At 39.9% G+C, this 23,447-nt stretch overlaps 1 protein-coding gene across 3 annotated transcripts in view; it reads left to right on the forward strand.

Moving 5' to 3' along the window:
- ine (inebriated) overlaps window positions 1-23,447 on the forward strand; it is a 76,340-nt gene that overhangs the window by 17,729 nt on the left and 35,164 nt on the right. The window contains exons 2-3 of one of the 3 annotated variants that reach the window (XM_065222063.1): window positions 5,412-6,040; window positions 6,123-6,348. In XM_065222063.1, the coding sequence (XP_065078135.1) occupies window positions 5,572-6,040; window positions 6,123-6,348 (695 nt within the window). In that variant the 5' untranslated portion in view covers window positions 5,412-5,571. Of the gene's footprint in view, window positions 1-5,411; window positions 6,045-6,122; window positions 6,349-23,447 lie in introns of those variants that run through there. The other 2 variants (XM_065222071.1, XM_065222077.1) reach the window with 2 other exon arrangements.

The following is a 23,447-nucleotide window of genomic DNA, read 5'->3' on the forward strand; positions in this document are numbered from 1 at the left end:
CTAGGTATTGACTTAAGAATAACGAGACGATATGTTCACTACTGTTTCTCATTGTAACATACACAGTTCGAAAAAATAGTGTAATTTTATGTTACTATGATACGCACATAAATGTAGCGCCATATGTCATACAAGTTTACATTATAGATCGCGTAAATTTATGAGATAGGTCATGAGATATTGCATAAATTGACAGCTCCCATACCTGGACCCTACCTACCCTAGTAGCACACTTGTTTTTAATCGGTTGTGGAAACTTCTATACGACTTATTTCAGTCATAAAAAAGTTGCTGCAACTTATTGTTGTGGAAGTGTGCTACTCGGGTATTGACCAAAGGCATTACGTCCCTTCCGAAGGATAAGAGATTTGACGCCTCAGAAAATCTCGGCGGCGCCGAATGGGATTGAATCCAGGCCTTTTGTTGGGGTGAGAGGTTACCACCACCAGCGCCGCTAAAATTGTGGACAATAGGGGGGATGGGGCAAGAAGACCATACGGGGCGAGATGGGCCACCGTTTGTTTGGGCTAATACCTATTAACTCAATCTAATTTTTTTACAAACATGTCTAAGATAATAATGGAAATGTAACATTAGCTCAAAATCTCTAGAATATTATAAGATATGCAGTCAAGAAAACAAGCATTGCATTCACTATATTACATTTTACTGATCCGCTGGTTCTATAGCGAGCAATACACGTAACTTTTGATAAAAGAACTTATGTTTCTATTTCACATGATTCCTGAATGTTATTTTCTAGTGAAAACCTGTCGAAACGTTAAGGTGCTCATATTGCCCCTGAAAAAACTGAAATTTTTCAAACATAATAATTGATTGAGTCTATCATTTTTTATCCATATTTAAAACATTGTATATTATCAAACATATTCCAAAGCATGAGCATGATCACAGCTATCATACATTTATGAATGTTTTTCATGTGTTATCATGTGTTTTTCTTAGGGGGACCATATTGCCCCTATCTACCCTACGCCTTTTTAATAGAAACTAATCGATCGATTCAACCTCTAGTGGTGAATATGAGAACGTCAAAAAGAGTGTTGCGATCAGAAATTTTTGCCGTGAGACATTGGAAGCGGAACACTTTTTCACCTGAGATGCTCGAAAACTTGATCTATAGTTGAATAATTTAATTCTGTAACATTTTTGCAAGGATTCTGCTAGTGTTCAGTAATATTTTGTTGAGAAAAATGCAAAATTCCAATAGTGCCTAAGTGGTTATGATCTTCCGGATTTCTTGTGTGTACACGGGAAAAAAAGAGTTTTCATGTTCACGGTGTATATTTGAGAAAATTTTGTTCTGGTTGGTTGACCGTGATTTTTAGTTCACGGTCCGTTCCCGGGGACGGTTTTTTTTAGTTTAGGTGTAAATCAGTTCAGATGTGTGGAAAAACGTAAAATAAGACAATTACCGATGGAAACTGGCAAGCTGTTCAATGAAAAATGCTTTAATTTGCGTTGTGAAAAATCCTTCTTCTGATGTAAACAACGGTTTGGTTGACGTTTCCTCTTGAACTCGCGTGGTGCCCTCTACGTTGGATGTACATTCAAAAGGCCTATTGTAGGACGAAAGTTTTCTGGAACTACAAAGCAAAATGCAAAAAGCATTATAAACGGAGAGCAAAGAATGGTACACAGAGAAAAGAAATTGCCCTAAATTTAAGTTTTTTTTTAGTTAATTTTGGGTAATTTTGAGTTTTGCATCCCACTCTCACTTTTTGTTGTTGTCAAAAACGGAACTAGAGATTCGACTTTCTCACGACTATATATCACTACACACTTAGAAAATATTACCGAACTAGGTTTGATTTCAACCGAGTTTTTATCTGCTGAACGCTCGGTAGTCTGGTCGGTTCAAAGAGGAATAACCGAGCTGTCGTTAGTTCTTTTTGGTACCCACAATCTGTCAAAGTTACCGAAAATCTCGGTTGACGAAAAATAAATTTAAGCAGAAATAACCGAACATCGGTTTACTCAAGAATTACCGAACGCTGTCAAACAAACCGACTCACCTGTTGTAATTACAGAATACGGTTCTCTTGGGCAGCGCTTGGGTTTCACTTCAAACCCTGCTTTAAATTTTGATTAAGGATGCGTTGCTTCAAATATTAATAAAAATAAAACCAGTTTTGTCAAAGAAATGTATAAAATATATTTATTTAATTTAATTTGGCGAATAAAAACTTCCGTAACGCGAGTTATAGCGTGAAAAGTACTGTCCAAAAATATCACTGACTTTGAAGTCATTCTTATTCAAATGGTTTTTAAAATGCCTTTGCAAGCCAGATACATAACCTTGTATATTTTCACGGTAGTAGAAACGAGCTATAAGCACAAGATCCCTGAAAAAAAATCATACCGTTAGTTTCAAATACTTACAAAAGATTTCATTCAAACGTGCATCCTCCTGTTGCAGTTCCAGAACTTTTTCCATTTTACCAAAGTTTTGCACACGTCGGATGAGCACACGCGAGAAAAAATGGCTGACTAATTTTAGACTCAGCGTAGAGAACCGAGTTTTCGGTTAAAATTTCCGTCGTAAAGTTGAGCGCAAGTTGAACGTTTGACGTTTAAGCGTTTGACGTTTAACACGTTTTAGCGAATATTCGGTTCAGCTAACCGAGTTTCTAGGTTTTCTCGTAGCGAATTCGTAAATGTCGATACTTTACCGTACTTTTCGGTTCAGTTTCCATTTCTATCTGTCAAATTTATACCATTTTCACCGAAATTCGGGTCTGCTTCGATAAATACGCCTGAAAAAATGTTTTTAAACCATTTCAAGACCAACATATAAGCTTTTTGTAAACAAACCTTCTTATACCCTTTTCTCGCCACCTATATGACGCCAACGCAAACCATCAACATTATCGGGTAGGGGAAACTTTCCTCTTCCCGATAATGTTGTTGGTTTGCGTGCGCGACTCTCGGTTGGCGAGAAAAGGGCATACAAAGGTTTTTTTTTACAAAAAGCTAAAATGCCCTTTTCACATGTGGCTCTTGATTTATTCGGTTTGTCGTTGGCAACCGAAGAGGTTCGATAGAAAATTAAACCGAGTTCGGTATTATTTTCTAAGTGTGTACTAGTGAGTATATGATATATTTTCCAATTTGAGTCAATTGAAATTAATTTTGGGTAGAAAATACTCACGAGTAAGTTATTATTTTTGCCGTAGTCATATGTAAACTACTATTATAAAATTAGCTTATTGAACGGAACATGGGAGATGAGTGAAAAGATCTTAATTTTGGGTAATTTTTCAGTTCCGTGTAGGTACATTCTGGGGAATGGTGCATTCTGGCAAACAGCATTCTGGGGAATGTCATACAATCATCCAGGGAATGAAAGCACTATACTTAATACACTTATTTTCGCCACACAAAAAAAACTAATCCACCCTACACACTCAATCTAGCTCGGTAAAATGTCCAACAGCCGATTAGCTTGGCTTTTCTTTTTACTGGTATTTCGCAAAATATTTGTTTGTAAGCTGAAATGTCATCAACATTCTAAACCTGAGTATCGGCAAATATTTGACTGAGTCTCGGTAAAAATAATTTATAGAACATAAACGTAATAAAAATTAAGTGTTTCAGCGTTACATTAAGTAGCGTATAAGTAATTAGATTAATGAGTATTGGCACTATGGCGAAACACAGCATTTAACGATGTGGCAAGCAAGATGATGATCTAGGCCCAATAAAAAAAAATTAAATTTAGAATGTCCTAGGGTAGCGAACTACGTCGGCATAAGCGCCCATTTTCGTCATATCGAGCAGAGCCATAAAAAATGTCAATTTATTCGACGTGAGCGAATCAATCGTACTTTTGGAACGATAGTTACACAGTTTGAAAAACTCGTGTAAATTTTTGTTGTAATGATGCACATAAATGGAGCGTCATATATCATACAAGTTAACATTTTAGATTGTGTAAAGTTATGCGACATTTCTAGGAATATTACAAATGTTGTATGCAACCATACATATTTGAAAGCAACAATCATTACATGTTGCATCAGCAGTAAAATTCATTTTTTCTGTGTACAAATACATTTTATAAGCACGATTAATATGAATATGTACGTTAAAAATAAGCGCTATTAGTGAATCCTTTTTTCTGCCTTCATCCGAATGCCGAAGTGAATCCAATGAAGATTCAATGTATTTGGACGGAATTGAAAGTAACAACTTCTATAGAAACATTTAATTTTTGATCGTTCGAAAAAGAGAGGTGAAGTGCGGGTTGTGCATAGTATGACGGAAATTAGATCTTAACCCTATACGGAACTGGAACACGAATGGTCCCATTACAAATATTTAAATGAACTGAAATCGGACATATCATTTTTCTGGTGTTCAGTCAGATAGCTTAGCATTTGGTAGATGATAAATACCCATTCCAATACTCAAACGCGGCACCTACTGATTCCAAGTTCATTATTTCATTGGTAGTCGGTTTATAGCATCGTAACATATATTGATAACACCTCACAACTCTCACACTGTCCTCCACATCAAGCATTTAAGCAACCACCAGGTCACACCACGCCGCTATTTTGTTGTTGTCTCTTTCGCTATGTTTTTGTTTGTCTAAAATTAGCCGGTCTCTTAGACCGATTGTCCACTAACTCTACAAGGCATAGCAGCATCAGCAGATAATGTATCTCAGACTCTGACCGATACCGCCGCTGCGTTGTCTTTAGTCGCGTCGAATTCCGCTTTCTTGTGCTTTGCTAGATTATTAAATACCAACCGTATCCGTTTCACAATGGCAAAGGTAGACCTCCGGCGGACAACAGAGTGGAGAAGCATGGTGGTTGATGATGTGATGTGACGAAAAACCGGAGCAGGAAGAATCGGCAAAAACGGGGGGTGTACCTAATTATTATCAACCCGGGTGCGATGCGTGCTCTGCCAATCTACTATGATGGGGTATTATGAGTTTTTTTTTTGCTTCAGGCTATTTTACTCACTCACTTTTAAACTGTTTCGTCTACTCGACGGTGTGGCGTGTTTTTTAGGACTGAACACATTCACGAGAATAAGAAAATATGTTTATTTTTATTGATTCGTCCATCTGTCTTGCGTTTCTGTCTGCTGCTCTACACGTTCGGGAGAGGTTCGCTCTATTGTTGTATTTAATATTTCATTATATTTAAACACTCGACTGAAGAGCAGCGGTTGAGTGACTACGACAATTTGTCGTCAACGACTGATAAATCTCTTAGCCCGAGCAGTGATATGAGTACGATATACATAGTATCTTAGCAGACAAAATTGTTTTGGGATTACTTTCTCTGGCACCAGGTTCAACAAATATGCAAATATTACTTGACTTTAGCTTGAATTCAATTAAAAACAGCAAATTGTTCTTATCCCAATTTCAGATGATCAAACTAGATTTATGCTACTGATGAGAAACCTGGACGAGAATGCATACGCCCTGTCGATTAGTAACGGGATAGCAACGGCCTCCCGTGTGATTACTGTGATACACTCTTTTAACCGGGGAGGAAATCGCCCACACAATTACGACCGTGAACAATCATGGACCACCAACAGGACCAGCAGAACCAGCTGGAAACGCAATCGCTCAATCCGGTACCGAACCGGCGAGCGATCAACGATCTGCATTTCAATGCAATCAACACCAATTATAAGAACCAAAATAAATTGAATAACAACAACGTAGTGGTACAAAGCGATGAGTCAAAGGTACTGCTACTGCCATCAAATCATCGTAAATTCATCATCGTTCCATCTCAGCCGGGTAGTGCCATTGGCGGTAGTGCGGGTACCTCACCTCTAGCGCAATTACCAGCGTCAACGTCGCAACCAACTAGTAGCAGTAATTATAATAACACCAACGTCAGTAGCCATAATAGCCCCCATGTCGCCAAGTTTGAAATCGGGGAAAGCTCTTCCAGTGGGCCCAGTTCAATGCTCAATCCAGCGTTCCCCCTGGGACCCAGTTCCAAGCCGAAGCAATTCCACAGTTTGAGATCGGTACGTTCTGGTAGGTAAATATTGGAAGACGATTATCTCCCCTCTTGCAGAACAGAATGACATCCGAATTATTTCACTATCACCTCTTATAGCCACGGACCGTATGGGGATCGCCGATGCTCATCTCCAGCCAACAATCATTCGCACCGGTTCGTACATCTTCAGTGATGCCGGCGGTACACCTAGGTTGTTCTCCGATGCCACCTCGATCCGATCGTTGGCCTCAATCGGCGTGGGGTCGACCGATGGCCGACGGATGGTGATTCGTCGAGTGCCCAATTCACCCACCGAGCTGCTAACCATCATCAACCCGCCAACGTAAGTGTGAAAAACAAATACAGGAATCCCCCGAATAGCGCGGTGGGTGGTGCAGCCCACCCTCCTCTATTTCTCGGCTGCCATCCAACCGATTGAACGAACAAAAAATCAGCTCAATTGCTTGGATATCAGCCGACTGCACCACCCACTACACTACTCGGGGGATTCCTGTACTCGAGATAGTACTACATCTTGATAAAATCGATGCGACACTCGATGCGGTGCGAATTTTTCAATTATACCATTGCGATATCGCGATCTGTTAGCGCTATGCTATGCTGCTACTTGCGGGGTCCTCGTGTCACAGGAATTATCGAAAAATGTAGCGACGATTACCGATGGCACGCAACCATCGCATCGTCGTCGGCGTCTGGCTACGGGGCTGCATTTAATAGCCGTTTTAATAGTCTATCAGAGATTCCGAGGAATCTACGGCATTATTAGATTAAGTAATTAGATGAGTTGATAACACATGGGAAGTTGAACGGTTAACGAGCGATTGAGATCGACGAATAGGCAGTAAATTAAATTGAAATTATTTATTCCTCCGGGGACATCAGTTAGCTCGCATTTTGTTGATCATATGAGTATTTAATAGCAATTAATGATGTTTTAAAATGACCAAGGCGTGAATTGGTCATTTATTTTATGAGATGATATGCTTTCTGAGAAAATTATCTTTTCAAAATTATCATCGTTTGGATTGGGAATCAAATATGTCAGTTTGAGGTTGTTAAAGCCTTAGCCGTCAGGCATCTACGGGAACCTCATCTACTTATTTATTGTTTTAGATTGTCAAGCAAAGTAGATTGCAAACAATGTGTTATTTACATTCTATGCATTATTTCTATTTCTTCTTAGTCGAGTTTTTATTTGGTTTTTGGACATAGTGATGTCAATTTCTTCGCGCATCATTCGATTGATGGTGCCATTTTTTTCGTAATACTTTATCGTGTTCTATCATTATGAAATCAATCATAAAACCATTAAGTTTTGCATTAGAGCAAAAAGTATTTATAGTTGCGTTTTTAAGGCTTTTTAAAGTGCATCATAAACTCCCCAATTACTCTGTTTACAAATTTAGCTTAAACGATGGTTCCTCATAGTTAATAAAAGCGAAGACTACAAACCAAGAAGACTGGCAACTCTGCCAAAAATCAGGAGACAGTAACGGCAACGCCTCTAATGAGCAAAAGTGGAACCTTTGTATGATGGTGTGTGTTAATTCATGAGTGCATTAACATAAATAGCTGTCAATTATTGGTTTTATTATGATTGTCGTAAAAAGTGAAACGTTTCTTTCTTTACTTTATGCTGACAACGAGTAAAATTTTAGCTGACATTGAACAGATGGATAAGTAAATTTGTGATGAGAATTAAAACTATGGCAATGATGCCATTGACAATAATGGTGGGACCTTCCTTGATCATTAATTTGCTATCTCAGAATTATCTTCCACTTTTCCTAAGCTATTTAGTGATGCATTTATGGGCATTTGTATGGTGCATTAGTAAAATTCATGCCCGTTCCGCACGGCCTTGGCACCTGGCCACAGCGGAGTTAAGTTGTGACGCTCGGCAATTTGGCACAGTACTAGCTGACCATTTGAATGTCACTGACCAATCCGACACTGTTGTTATCATTCTCTGGAAGGAGTCGGTCGATTCCAAGCATAGTTAAAGCATACAGAGGATCACTATCCGGTGGTTTCATGTTCCCACATCATCTAAAATGGAATTGTAGTGCTTCAACCTTTCATTTTCATTTTTTCCACCATTAGATCCTGCTACGCCTTCCATTAAATCGTGATGCAGGTATCGGATTTCTTCTTTTTAAATCCTTGAATTTTCAGCAGCTTCCAATGCAATGACGGTAGTTCACACAATGGTGGTGGAAGCTGCCAATTCCTTATAATTATTTGCTTCCAACAGGCAAAATAAACAATATTTCAGTTCCTCGTTCAGAAGTAAAAGCTACTTTCACTAGATATCGATCTAAGTTTCAATCCTCTACTTGATCCACCATGACAAGTTTTTCGGTTTGGAGTTGCAAAACCACCGGCTTGCTGGGATTAGGATTCAAATTGCCGTGAAATTTTGTAGAGCAAAACAAAAACAACAACGAGTACCGTTTTATGATTATTCGTTTCGGTGACATAAGGTCACACACACAGCCACTGTCTATGAGCAGTCTCACTAACACTTGTGCTTCAAAGTTCCACCTTTGATTGACAGAGGCGCTGTTATCAGTGACGTTTGACATTTGTATGGGAGAAGGGAACAGTTGCCAGTCTTCTTGATTTGTAGTCTTCGATAAAAGCCAAATTTATGACAAGAAAATCTCGAAGGATAGACGAAGTAGGATGAAAAACTTAAGTCGATTTCAGCCAAATTTACTTCTTTAGAAGAACAAGCACACCATCAACGACTGACCATCTGGTGGAGAAGAGTAAAGTGAGAGTTTAAAAACATACCAGCCTTCCCAGATATTGCGAATAGATGACAACCGACAGCAAACCACTGAAACTGTTAGTTAGCGGAGATTAGCTGGTTTCCGATCAATAGCAGCGATTTTATTCGGCGAAAGAATCAATTCTTCGAAAATTTCATGTAAGCGTACATCCCTTCCTCGTTGTATGCTGCACTTCTGTAACTATCCGAAAGAAGGGGATCTTCTTCGGGAACGATTGCGTTTCCAGCTGATCGAAATGCAAAATGTTGTAAAACAGTATCGCAAACTATCTGAGTAACTGCTCACAATCCATAGGGAGAAAACCGCCTGGAAGATGGATCCCACAGCGCAACTATCGAAAGATAAACGAACTTTGACATTTAACTATTTGCAGGCAACTTGACCTCCATAAATGCTGCATTAAATCTGAACGGGTTAGGTTTAAGCAAAATGGCTTTAGATAAATACAATTCAGCCTGAAAGTTTTCTTCATAAAAGCCATTTTAAAACCTTATGAATTTGTTAAGGATTTCTGGAAAGCAAAACAACTTTTTCACAAATGACCCATGAAAATCAACTGTTATGCCACCGCCATGTTACAATAAGTTTGCTTGTTTTTTTTTTACATTCTTCGATTTTCAATCTATATTTCCTTGGATATAACTCAATTTAAGTAAATCTAGCAATGAGCAAACATTTAAATGCGAAAATCCTAAAAAAATCTCGGCCAAGCTCGATCTGAAGAATATTTTTTTTATCAATGCAAAGTCAAATCGAAGTTTTACGAGTGCGGACTTATTTTTTTCGATGTTTTCATGTACATTTCACATAACATTTAATAAGGCACATAAAACTAGGCCACTTAAAGAGAACTATTGTAATAAATTTTGATATTCAACAAGATTTTTATATAATCAGTTTCTATTTTAATTATATTGATCAGATCGGATTCATAAATCCTTTTCTATCTTGATTGATGCTTTACACTAGTGGATTTAGCAAGCGGCTAGGGGAAATGCACCTTTTGCAGTAAATCAATCTTGAAGAGCTTCGATAATACACCCTTCAGAACCTTCTCCAGGGTGGGCCAACTAGACATATTCTAGTCTTAATGAGGTTTTGGTGGATGTAATGAAGGCAAAATAGCCTTGACCAAGGTTTTATGAATGTTGTTTTATAGTTGCTTTGTAGTATTTCATAAAACTTAAAATGTTACTTGGGCATTGGTAATTCACGCCATTCCTTTAGTGTTTGTAGATTGATGAGCATGCAGCGTGCTTCATAGGATGGTAGAGGAAATGCAGTCCAATATAGTCGTCGAATAACACACAAAAGAAATTACTTTTAGACAGATTCAATGCGTTCTTCGTGTATGGCGGTATATGGGCTGGAATTGAGCCATGTGGCAGTATTCCATAATATGTCTTACATATGTAGTGTACAGTAATTTTATAGTGTATGGGTCCTGAAAATTGTAACTGAACCTCTTAATGAAGCCCAGCATGCTATTTGATTTGCTTATGCTAGTGTTATAATGTTCTACAAATGTAAGTTTGGTGTCCAGTATTGTAAGCCCCTTACAATTTTGCATTTGTCTACTATTTCGTTTCCTAAATGTATGTTTATGCAAGGGATTTCAATTTTTCTACTAAATGTTATTGCGTTACATTTTTTCTACGTTGAGTTGGAGTAGACTTTTGCTACACCAGGTGTAGAATTTTTTTTTTTCATTCTGGAATATTTCTGCGTTGGAGGTGTTTCTTATTTCTATGAAGAGCTTCATGTCTTCTGCATACACAAGTACTTTAATGTTCTTAAGAATGAAGAAAATGTCGTTTACGTACAAAATAAAAAAGAAGTGGACCCAAATGAGATCCCTGGACCCCAGAGGTGACTAGAATTGGTTCTGAAATTTTATTTTGAAAGCGCACAATTTGCTTACTATTTGTTAGGTAGGACTGGAGCCAGTTCAAAAGACCGGCTTCCATTCCTAATTTCTGCAGCTTGAAGAGTAATAATGGTATGTCGATTCTGTCAAATGCTTTACTGAAGTCAAAATAAAGAGTTTCTACGTGGTTACCATTATCCATGACATGTAAAAGAGACAAACTCCAGAAGATTAGAAGCAGTGGAGCGGCCCTTGAAGATGTCATGCTGTTGACTTGTTATTTGGTTTTTTACTTGTTAATAAATGTTGTCGTTTATGATAGATTCAAAAAGTTCTGGAATGCAAGAAATAATGTCAATTCTACGGTAATTGTCAGATTTCATGCCAGATTTGAAAATAGGCACCAAAAAAGAGGCTTTCCAAATTTCAGGAAATATTGAATTTTTCAAAGACATCACATTCAAAGACAAAGAAGGCATTCTAAAGGAGTTCTTCTGAAAAATTCTTCAGGAATACATATGCCTGTATGTAATTTGAATATTATTATGGTCTCCTGAGTTAAAGTATTAAATATATTTTACCCCTCTCTTCATGATTCTTGGCCATCCTACAAGCGTGTATGTGATCAACAAGTTTGCACCACGGAGGTGCTCGGCGTTCTAAAAGATACGACCTAAATATTAGAAATATCACCAAAATGAGGGCTTAAACGTCGAGATAGCGTTTTCAAATGTTCTAGACAAATGTACCTGGAGTATTCTACCACAACAATAATCCTACATGCCTAAATTGGCAGTAAATAACCAAATCGTGAATTATATCCCAAAACATAAGACAAGGGACAACAATAGAGTCAAATATGATTAGATTTTTGTTCACTAGAAAAAAATCCAGTTCCTCACACAGCACTATTAAGAGTAGAATTCCTGGGAACTCAAAAGTATCAAAAGGAATAGTACAGTTAATTCATTTTGAATCATCCTTCGAATTCCCTTAGAATGCTCCTTTAAATTTCTTGTGATGCTTATGAGTTCTCTGGAATTTTAATATTACAATCCTGAAACTACACCTAATGCTCACCAACGGCAGAAAATCTCTTAAACGTTGATAAATCAATCAATCAAAGAGACATTCTGAAGAGAGCTGCAAGGAAAGCATAAATTAAGCACAAAACCAAATTGCGATTGAGCCGAAGAGATCACTCCCCAAGTAGCACAACGCTATGGCAAAAAGTTACAGCAACTTGATTATGACTGAAATAAGTCACATTGAAGTTGCCTCAACTGTTTTACAACAAGTGTGCTGCTAGGGTCGGTTAAATGAGTAATTACTAAGACAGCCAAATTGTTCCTGGATCTTTTCAAAATTTGTCAATGAAAATTCGCTCAAAGCTTTCGATGATTTATTGTTCTCATAAAATCATTTCCTTTCAGAATTCTTCTAAATTAAATTTGAGATTCTCTCTGGGAGTACCTTCAACATTTCTTATAACAGCCCAGAAATTTACTGTAGAACACTTAAAAAAATCCACACGGGAAATCCGCCTTTACATTCTAAACGAACTTTAAACGTTTTCTAAGAATTCACTGAAGCTCTTTTTAGATATTTTTTTTTAATTCGCTTATATCTCCTTAGAATTTCCATGCAATTTACCTCTGAATGGTCTTGAAATTTTGATCAGAATTATCTTAAAATTCTCCTTTTAATTCTTCCGAAAATTCACTTGGTATTCTCCTTAAAATTATACATAAATTTATTTCGAGATGCCCTTGGAATTATCCACGGAATATCTTTAAAAATTACACATTTCCATGGGAATTGTACCCTCAAAATTCGATTCCCTTGGTATTTTTCACGGATCGGGGAATCCTTTCCAAAATTGCGATGGAATTGTTCAAAGAGCTACTTAAAATAGTTACTCTGAACTCACACAATTGCCTAGGAGCTCTAGACAAAACTCTTTTAGAGTTCAACCCAAAACTACCTAATACATTGTTTCTGAATTAATTCTAAAATCTGCTCTAAATTGCCTTGGCACAAAAATCAAAAATGTAGTTAATAGTTCTTCAAAATTACTGTGTCCTGAAAATCTAGTCCAGTCCAAGGGTTTTGAATTTTTTTCAATGTCAAAAATCTTTCGATTTGTCATCGGAATTCACGGTTCATTCCCGGTATTTTCTCAGTGCCTTAAAATTCCTGGCTTTATCCCGGTTTTCCCGGTTCACTGGTCAACTTGTGCCGCCTGTTGAAGAAATTTTCAACTTAACTGGCCATAATAGGTCTTATAAATCTGATCAATTTTACCAAAAACAGCAACCACCTATCGAGTAGAGCTTTCAAGTTAAAGCAAGTAATTATAAGTCAAATCGTATACTCATGCAGCCTGGTGTGAGAATTCAGAACTGAGCTGTCCACTGTGGCACTAATGATACGTATTTTTTTTCGAATGATATACGATAGGTAAATACGATTCAGAACAGCTTTACTGAAGACAGCAAACTTCTATCCAGTCGTACTGTCAAGTTAAAGCAAGTAATAAGATGTCAAATTACAGACTAGCGTCATTGAAGAGTCATTCAATAGGTATTATTCATCAGAACAACTTTGTCAAAGACCGCTACCTTCTATCTAGTCGAGGTCGCAAGTTAAAGCAATGTTAAATGGTGTATTAGTAAACAAAAGTTAAAAAGTATACTTGTGTGATGTACACCATCCAATAAGTCTCTTTCACTTGAAAAAACTTTTCAAAAGACAAAAACCTTCTATCTACTCAAGAACTCAAGTTAAGCAGATAATTTATTAGTTCCACCTGTAAGACGAATTCTGAACGCAACTTTGCACCTTCCTTTGATGAAGACCGCAACCCAGTGATGCATTGGTAAATTTGGGACTGGTTACTCATTTAGAGTAACCTTTTGCGGCGTTGTGAGAAATAAAGATAAATAATTCTATTTTCATTAACTGGTTACCCTGGAGGGTCACCAGTTCTAACCACGATGACATCACTGAACATTTCGCTTAAAATCGATGAAAGTGCGGTTACTTACTTAGTGAGTAAAATTTTCCTCAAATGACATAAATCGATTTCACTCGAAATTTCTAGGGAAAACCGTAAATGTTCTTAAGAATGGATTCCTGAAAATAATTCTGAAGGCATTTTGAATTGATTCTTAAGAAATCCTTGAGAAATTTTCAAACATATTCTGATATAGGTTCCAAAGAAAGAATTCAGTAAATTCAAACATTGAGCAAATTTCAAGATTCCGCATATAGAAATTAAAGATCCAGGATTAATGAAAATGCTCAAGATTCTGAGACTTCGAGAGAAACAAATATTAGGAACCTAGTTTTAGAAAACTGTTCAAGATTGTGTGTAACAATTTCAAAAACGTGTAACAGTAAGATAAGGACGTGCTTCGGCCGTGCATTCAATATCCCAGAAATGGAGAAATTTTCTTGATTAATTCTTGACATTTTGCATGAAATATTGAAAAAAAGGTGGCAAAAATCTAAAAAAATAACATCTTTTCTAATTTTCCAAAGAAAATTCACGTGCAAAAACATTTTTATAAGTCATTATGGCGTAAAGTTGGACTCAATAAACCACAAAACATCGACTTTTCGGTTTTACATGAAAATTGTCTCAAGAATCTAAGGAAGAAACTGATTTTGTTGGATTTTTGATTTTTTTTTCAATATTTTGAGAGAAATAAAAACGTGCCGAAAATATATATATTTTTTTCGGGGCAATAAACTTCCCCTTAAAGTCCCACGCACGCACTAGGACGGTAGTTGAAGATGCTAATTTCAAATAACAGACTAAAGTGGAAATTTTTTATACGATAGATGGAGGAGATGAAAGTCTAGAGTTGATAGTTCCGTTAGAGGATGGCAGTGTGAAAATTGTTTATAGATAGTAGATAGCGAGCTAGGACAACTTTTTAAGGAAGGTATTCATTTTGATCCATCCGTTTACGTTGCGTTGACGTAAATTTGACAGTTAGACAATAGATTTAGCTGTTACTTTACCGCAACGCGTCAGACCCGGATCTAATGTGGGTGGCCTTAACGCCTGTTTAGACTCTCCTGAAATCACAGTGAAATTTCGCTATGTCAAATGTATACAAGCATGGTGCATTTCACACATGGTGGGTTCAGATTTTGATAGTTAAGTGTGGTACCCTACAAAAAAACAGATTCCTTTTTATGTGACAAATTGTCACTGTGATCGATTGTGATAATTGTCGTGCAAATGTCGCAGCAAAATGATCAATTATCGACGATCTACACTATTATCACAGAAGTCTAGACGATCATGCAAAGCATAATAAGATATGATAAAATTTATTTCACGGTCCAATGTATCTGCTTCACAAATAAATATTACGATTAAAGTAATGTTTGAAATTAAGCTCAATTTGTTTAAAGATTTTATCGAAAATTTCCGACAGTCATTCATGCAACTGGTGCATACTTTTCAGAATTGTGAAAATGTTTGTTTCAAAATTCGTTTGTTTTCATTGTGACTGATAAAATTTAAATGTTAAATGGGGTAAGATGCATCCCCGGGGCAAAATGACTTTAAAATAAGGCATTTAAAATCCCTTTTTTACCCCTTTTCCGAGGATATGCTAAAGAACTTTGCTACTTCAATGTCTGAACAAACAATGCTGCATGATAAAAGTCAACTAAAACGGCGCCGGTGGTGTAGTGGTAAGCGTGATTACCTCTCACCCCAGCAGGCCTGGGTTCAATCCCAGTCGGCGCCGCCGGGATGTTCTGAGGCATAACATCTCTGATCACGCCTTCCTTCGGATGGGAAGTAAAGCCGTTGGTCCCCGGTTCATGAGTTGATGGGTCGATAGGTAGGGTCCAGGTGTGGGAGCTGCCTTCCTGGCACGTCGGTAGCATTGGTGCTCAGCACGGAAAACAAGATCGACGGAAAAAACAAACCAAAGGAAAAAAAAAAAAAAAAATAAAAGTCAACTTGCCCCGGGGGTACATCTTACCCCCATCTTATCCTACCAACCAATTGGATATATTTTTCTTTGGCTTTAATAAGTCAATACTGGGACTTTACGCCGGTTCCCCTCCCCTTGGCTAGTTTTTGCACCTTGTTGCTGGTGGGCGGGCTTAATTTCATGCTTTATAGTGGAGTGTTGGAGACGGTAGGTTTATGGCCGGCGTTGCTGGCTCATGTCGCGATAGAAAGGCGCCATGGGCAGGCGATGGGGATTACTAAGCTTCCCCTCTCTGATAAACCACTGCATGAGAGAATCAAAGATCTAGTCTGGCAGTGATAGTATCACACTTGTTTCTCCTTTGTTTGAGAGCCGCGTTGTAGTATGCTTACGTATAGGCACTGACGTTGGGTGCAATGCCGGCGAGTTTTTCCGCAAATCACTCTTATTTATTTTTACGCAGATAGATTTATTTGGGTTTGCAAGGGAATTATACTATTGCAATATTTCAGAAAGTGCCCAACAGTGCTCCTTCTATTTGCATGACAAGATTTCATTGTTTTTTTGATTGAAGTATTACTCAGGGAACAATTTTGAACATCATATTTGTACATGGTATTGTATCTAATCTTATACCTATGTGCTTCATGTTGATTTGGGATAAATGTTTGAATTGTGGCTCGGGATTTCCACTGTGGCGTGCTTCTATTGTGACACACCCATACGTATTTTTGTGGTGCGACATAGTGGAAACGTGTGAGCATAGTTGGAGAATGTACCCTACATGATTTAAAAATCAGCTAGGAAACTAACTTCAAAATGTCATTTCATTTTAGTCACTTGAAGGTGTCACGTTTAATTTAGATTACTACTTGAAACACGTTTAATTTAGATTACAAGCACAAGTGCAAGTACTTAATAAAGCATGGGTTATGATTGATTAGGTGAATTAGAGATTTCAATTATTTATTAAATTAGACTAATGAGTATGATATCTCACCAAATGAACTTAAATAAGAAACTTCAGAAAGTCTTATAACATTATGTAGATGAACGAAAGATTTAGGATGCGGTGGTCCGCTTAGGGAGACAACCAACCTTTAAAGTTGTAGAATAAATCTTCCTATTTAGTCTTGAACTTCAATAAGAAAACGCAAGCAAACCAATAGCATTTACCATTCCTAGTTGAGCATTTAGTCGGTTAACAACGTCCCGGTTTCAGTTGCGCGGCATCTAGTTTTTTTCGGTGTTTTTTCCGCCCGAGCGGTTTTTTTCACCCCCCATTGGGTGCCCCAAGTGACCAGTGTCCAACAGAGGAAGTGGAATTCCATCGGCCGAGCCCCTTGGAGTTACCATCCAGCTTTAATTCATCCCGGTAATCCATCACCGGAGTTAACGGCGTCGTCAAGTCCATCATTTTTTCACGCCGTCGCGAGGGTGTGCAAGTGATAGTGAAGCGTGTCGTATCACCAGCTTGCCGACCCACCAACACCAACCATCACCACCGGATAGCAGCGTGGACCAATACCAACGCACCACGTGATAACAGCGTTTCCACACACACGCTTTGTGCCGGTGTAGTTAAGTAGCGAATAAGTTTTATTTATTGCCCCTTTGTTTTAGTTTCCCCTTTCTCCCATCCCACGCAAATATTTTCTTCTTCTTCTTCTTTTTCTCTTGTCCCTGTGTGTTCCCTGTGTTTAGTTGTTTTGTATCTATTGCGGTGGCAGTTGCCCCGCAATGGATGGTAATAGTGATGGCGGGGGGAATACCCTTCCTGCCCTTCCCACTGAAGACGAACTGTCCGACGTGGAAACGTCAGCCACGGTGAAGAAGTACACCGGAACCATCCCGAAGCGGCCCAGGCGAAAACGAGCACCGGAGCCCGTACCGCCTACCCCATCTCCTCCTACCCCGCCTAATCCATCGCCACCAACACCACCAGCACCGTCACCCCCCGCACCACCAAACCCGTTTCCCCCTACCCCACCTAATCCCTCTCCCCCCACACCGCCAAAACCGTCTCCCCCTACTCCGCCTAACCCCGCCAAGAAAACAAAAACTGCCCCCCGCCATAAGTCATACCCAGACTCCTCGACAGGCCCATGGGTTTTTTTCCGACCCAAACAAAAACCGCTTAACGTTAACCAGATCGAAAAAGATCTATTCAAACGTTTCTCGTCAGTGACCGACATTTTGAAGGTGAGGCCAGACAAACTGCGCGTCACTGTTGGTAACCGCAAGCAGGCGAATGAGATTGTTGCCTGCGAGCTTTTTACGTTAGAGTACCGCGTTTACATTCCCAGTCGTGACGTGGAAATCGAAGGAGTGGTCACCGAATCGAGTTTGACCTGCGATGACTTCTTGAAGAGGGGGGTTGGTGTCTTCAAGAACCCCGTTCTTCCAGAAGTCAAGATTCTTGACTGCACCCAAATGCAGTCAGCATCCCTCGACGGGACAAAAAAAATCTATTCGCTGACTGACTCGTTTCGAGTGACTTTCTCCGGATCGACTCTGCCAGATTACGTCCAAATTGGGAGGGTTCGACTTCCTGTGCGGTTGTTTATACCAAGGGTGATGAACTGCACCAAGTGCAAACAATTAGGCCACACCGCCGCCTTCTGCGGCAACAAGCCACGATGCGATCAGTGCGGCGAGAAGCATGCGGAGGGTGCTTGTGGTGCTCCTCCTAAATGTGTTTATTGTTTGGCACCTCCGCATTCTCTCGCAGATTGCCCGAAGTATAAACAGCAAGGAAAAAAACTTGAACGGTCTCTGAAGGCGCGCTCTCAGCGTTCCTTTGCGGAGATCTTGAAGACTTTCAATCCTCCTCCCAAAATCACTCCGGAAAAAGAAAACAATAATCCGTTCAATCTTCTCCCAGTTGACGAGGACGACACTGACCCAGAGGGCAATGACGGAAGTCCTTTTGTTTTCAAAGGTCCTTCAAGGAAGCGATCCAAGAATGACTCGCAGAAAACTAAAAAAACTGACTCCCAAGCCCACTTGGATAAATCAAGAGGTCACGGAAATAAACCGAAACCCAATCCACCGGGTTTTAAGCCTGTCGATTATGACAAAGAATTTCCGGGGCTTCCGGGAACATCTAAAACCCCAGATGTCCCAGTTTTGCAACCAGAACAGCAGAACGCCATGTTCACGCTTTCTGGAATTGTGGACAGCATTCTCGATCTGTTCAACATCACTGACCCTCTTCGGAGCATCATTAACATGATGCTTCCAATCGTGAAACCTTTTCTGAAGCAATTTGCTTCCAAGTGGCCCCTCCTTGCTTCATTCGTATCCTTCGATGGATAATTTTCCAAAAAATGATACGGTATCTCTCCTTCAATGGAATTGTAGAAGCATTTTACCAAAACTAGACATATTCAAATTTTTACTGCATAACATACACTGTGATGCGTTTGCTCTCTGCGAAACATGGCTCTCTCCAGATGTTAACGTTTCTCTTCACGACTACAACATTATCCGTCTCGATCGTGCAGATTCGTACGGTGGGGTGCTCCTAGGGGTCAACAAACAACACTCATTCTACAGAATCGACCTTCCTCCAGTGTCAGGTATTGAAATTGTCGCATGTCAGGTGAATATTAGAGGTAAAACCTTCAGTATTGCCTCGTTATACATCCCTCCGAGAACGGCTGTTTCTCGGCGAGCGCTATCCGACATCTGCTCAGTGCTACCTGAGCCGCGGTTGATCTTAGGGGATTTTAATTCCCACGGTACAGGCTGGGGAGAGCTGTACGATGACAACCGCTCAACCATCATCTATGACCTATGCGACGATTTCAATATGACCATTCTAAACACCGGTGAAGTAACTCGAATAGCCAAACCTCCAGCAAGAGAGAGCAGACTAGACTTGTCACTCTGTTCGAACTCACTATCATTGGATTGCATGTGGGAGGTAATCGAAGACCCCTATGGTAGTGATCATTTGCCCATCAAAATTTCGATTTCCAACGGTTCATCTTCACAGTGTCCAATCAACATCGCGTACGATCTCACGAGAAACATCAATTGGGAAGAATACGCGAACGCGGTCCGTGACGGTTCAGAATCGGTCGACGTTCTCTCTCCGTTGGATGAGTACTCCTTCCTATCGCGGCTCATAGTGGATTGCGCGCTTCAAGCACAAACGAAGCCTGTTCCTGGCACTACCATTCGCAAACGTCCTCCCACTGTGTGGTGGGACCAGGAATGCACCGACGTGAATAAAGAGAAGTCTACCGCGTTTAAACAGTTTCGTAAATACGGTTCCCGCGAATACTTTGAGCGGTATACGGAGCTAGAGGAAAAGTTTAAGAGCTTGGTCAGGGCCAAAAAACGCGGTTACTGGCGTCGGTTCGTCGAAGGGCTATCGCGAGAGACTTCCATGCAAACGCTCTGGAATGTCGGCAGGAGAATGCGTAACGCGGCATCGTCGGTCAACGAGGGCAAGGAGTACTCGCGATCCGCCGCTGGAAAACGATGACATGGACTCCCCGTTTTCGATGGTAGAATTCTCAATTGCTCTTCTTTCATGCAATAACTCAGCTCCGGGAATTGATCGAATCAAGTTCAACCTGCTCAAGAACCTCCCAGAAGTCACAAAGAGGCGATTGTTGAACTTGTTCAATCGATTCCTTGAGCTCAACGTTGTTCCGGATGATTGGAGACAAGTGAGAGTTATCGCCATCCAGAAGCCCGGTAAACCCGCTTCGGATCATAATTCGTACCGTCCCATCGCGATGCTGTCGTGTATTCGGAAGCTGTTAGAAAAAATGATTCTTCTTCGTCTGGACAAGTGGGTCGAGGTGAATGGCTTACTCTCAGATACGCAATTTGGATTCCGTAGGGGCAAAGGGACGAACGACTGCCTTGCGTTGCTTTCAACTGAAATCCAATTAGCCTATGCTGAAAAACAGCAGATGGGTTCAGTTTTCTTGGACATTAAAGGGGCGTTTGATTCTATTTGCATCGACATCCTTTCGGAAAAACTCCATGCGAGTGGGCTTTCTCCGATTATCAACAATTTCCTGTTTAATTTGTTGTCCGAGAAACGAATGAGCTTCTCTCATGGCAACACGGAAATCGCACGAATCAGCTACATGGGTCTTCCACAAGGCTCATGTTTAAGTCCCCTCCTGTACAACTTCTATGTCAAAGACATTGATGAATGTCTGGCTGAAAATTGCACGCTAAGGCAGCTTGCAGATGACGGCGTGGTTTCCATGGTTGGACCAACAGCACCGGACCTGCAAGGACCATTGCAAGATACCTTGGATAATTTGTCTACTTGGGCAATGAATCTGGGAATCGAATTCTCTCCGGAGAAAACAGAGATGGTTGTTTTTTCTAGGAAGCTTTATCCAGCACAGTTTCAGCTTCAACTTATGGGTAGAACAATCACTCACAGCATGTCGTTTAAGTATTTAGGTGCCTGGTTCGATTCCAAGTGCACTTGGGGAAAACACATAGCGTATCTGAGGCAGAGATGCCAACAGCGAATCAATTTCCTTCGTTCCATTACCGGCACTTCATGGGGAGCCCATCCGGAAGATCTGATAAGACTCTACAAGACCACCATTCTCTCGATTTTGGAGTACGGTAGCTTTTGCTTTCAATCGGCAGCGGGGACGCACATATTGAAGCTCCAAAGGATTCAATATCGTTGCATTCGAATCGCGCTAGGTTGTATGCAATCGACGCATACCATGAGTCTTGAAGTTCTTGCGGGCGTCCTCCCCTTAACAAATCGTTTTGCGGATTTATCGTTCCGGTTCCTCATCCGCTGTGAAGTCATGAACCCGCTGGTGATCGAAAACTTTGAGAAGCTGCTAGAGCGGAATCCTCAAACACGATTCATGAGCTTGTACTACGAGTACATGACTCTGGACATCGGCCCCTCCTCGTTCAACCCCAATCGCGCTGTCTCCCATCATTTCAGTGGTTCTTCCGTGAGATTCGATCTCACAATGAGGCAGGAGATTCAAGGAATTCCAGAGCCTCACCGTGCCCTGATTGTCCCAACTATTTTTGCGAACAAATACCGCCACGTCCCCACCGAGAAGAGATTTTTCACAGATGGGTCGGTGATAAATGCGTCCACTGGTTTTGGAGTATTCCACGATCTTCATAGCGCCTCATACAAGCTTCAAAAGCCGTGTTCGGTATACGTTGCTGAACTAGCAGCTATATCGTACACGTTAGAGCGTATTGCCTCACTTCCACCTGACCATTATTTCATTTTTACGGATAGCCTAAGCTCCCTGGAGGCTATGCGTTCAATGAGGCCGATAAAGCACTCGGCGTATTTCCTCCAGGAAATACGATCGTCATTGAGTGCTTTATCAAACAGCTCACATGTCATCACCTTGGTATGGGTCCCTTCTCATTGCTCTATCCCGGGCAATGAGAAAGCGGACTCGCTGGCCAAGGTGGGCGCTATGGAAGGCGATATTTACGAGCGACAAATCGCCTACCACGAATTTTTCACGATCTCTCGTCAGCAAGTCCTCGCCAACTGGCAACAAAAGTGGAATGATGGTGATCTGGGAAGATGGCTACATTCTATTGTCCCACAGGTGTCGATCAAACCCTGGTTCAAAGGGTTGGATATGAGTCGTGATTTTATTCGTGTAATGTCCAGGCTCATGTCCAATCACTGTTCGTTAAACGCCCACCTCTTCCGTATTACGCTCGCCGACAGCAACTTATGTACCTGTGGAAACGGTTATCACGACATCGAGCATGTTGTTTGGTCCTGCTCCTTGCATTGTGAGGCGAGATCCGTTCTGTGTGATTCCTTTAGAGTCCGAGGAAAACAACCCTTTAAACCAATTAGAGACGTCTTGGCTTGCCGTGATATCGACATTATGAAGCTTATTTACGACTTTCTTAAAGCTGTTGATGTATGTGTTTAGTGTTTTGTGTTTTAGTCATCCTTTACGTTTAAGTTTTAAATTAGTTCAAAATGCTTTCCCTTATCCTCCCTCCAAATGATCAATAAATGTAATCCCTAATCTCGAGTAAACCGCGAGTAATCGGCCCCCGTTCTACTAACATTAGTTGTAAGAAAATTATATTCACACACAATAATGTAAAAAATATTCGGCTCCGCAAAGCTAACGCATTTGAGCCTTGACAAATAAATGGATTATTAAAAAAAAAAAAAATAGCATTTAGCAGATTAACAGGGAGAGGAATAGTTTGAGAAATAAGGAAAATTAGAGATATGTGACAATTAATAACTTTTAACCTTTTGTAGGTATTGTTTTCTCCTGAGTTTATTGTACATAATAACTATATTACTATATTATTCTCTCAATACGCGACATCTCTGATATGTGCGGTTAAAGCATTTGAGTTAACTTATTTCTTTTTGTATAAATACTTACATTTGTAAACAGCAGTCAATGTTAATCTATGAAGTAAACCCTACGTGATTGTATAATTGATCTTTCCTTATGTGGTATTGATGCAGATTTAATTTTTCGTGGCTGTCGGATTCAACGCGCCTACGTCTACGGAGCTTACGCAGAAGTGATTCACAATTTTTTTTTTATCTTTATTTTAGAGATTTTTAGCCTTAGGCAGTGATTCACAATTCGTTAGAGGTTGCCAAAACATTTTTGATCTTATGTAGTTTAGAATTTGTTCGGTACGGTCGCGAAATTTTGAAATGATTGATACGTACCGTGAAATAACTAATTTGAAACAAAGTTATAATAAAATAAGTAGAATATCTGTGGAGGAAACCAAAATTAATCAACTTGTTAACATAGGCTATCACATT

Source organism: Ochlerotatus camptorhynchus, unplaced genomic scaffold (assembly GCF_037179485.1).
Source record: "Ochlerotatus camptorhynchus isolate MF236.1 unplaced genomic scaffold, CSIRO-AGI_Acam_v1.1 ptg000014l, whole genome shotgun sequence".
Lineage (NCBI taxonomy): Eukaryota > Metazoa > Arthropoda > Insecta > Diptera > Culicidae > Ochlerotatus > Ochlerotatus camptorhynchus.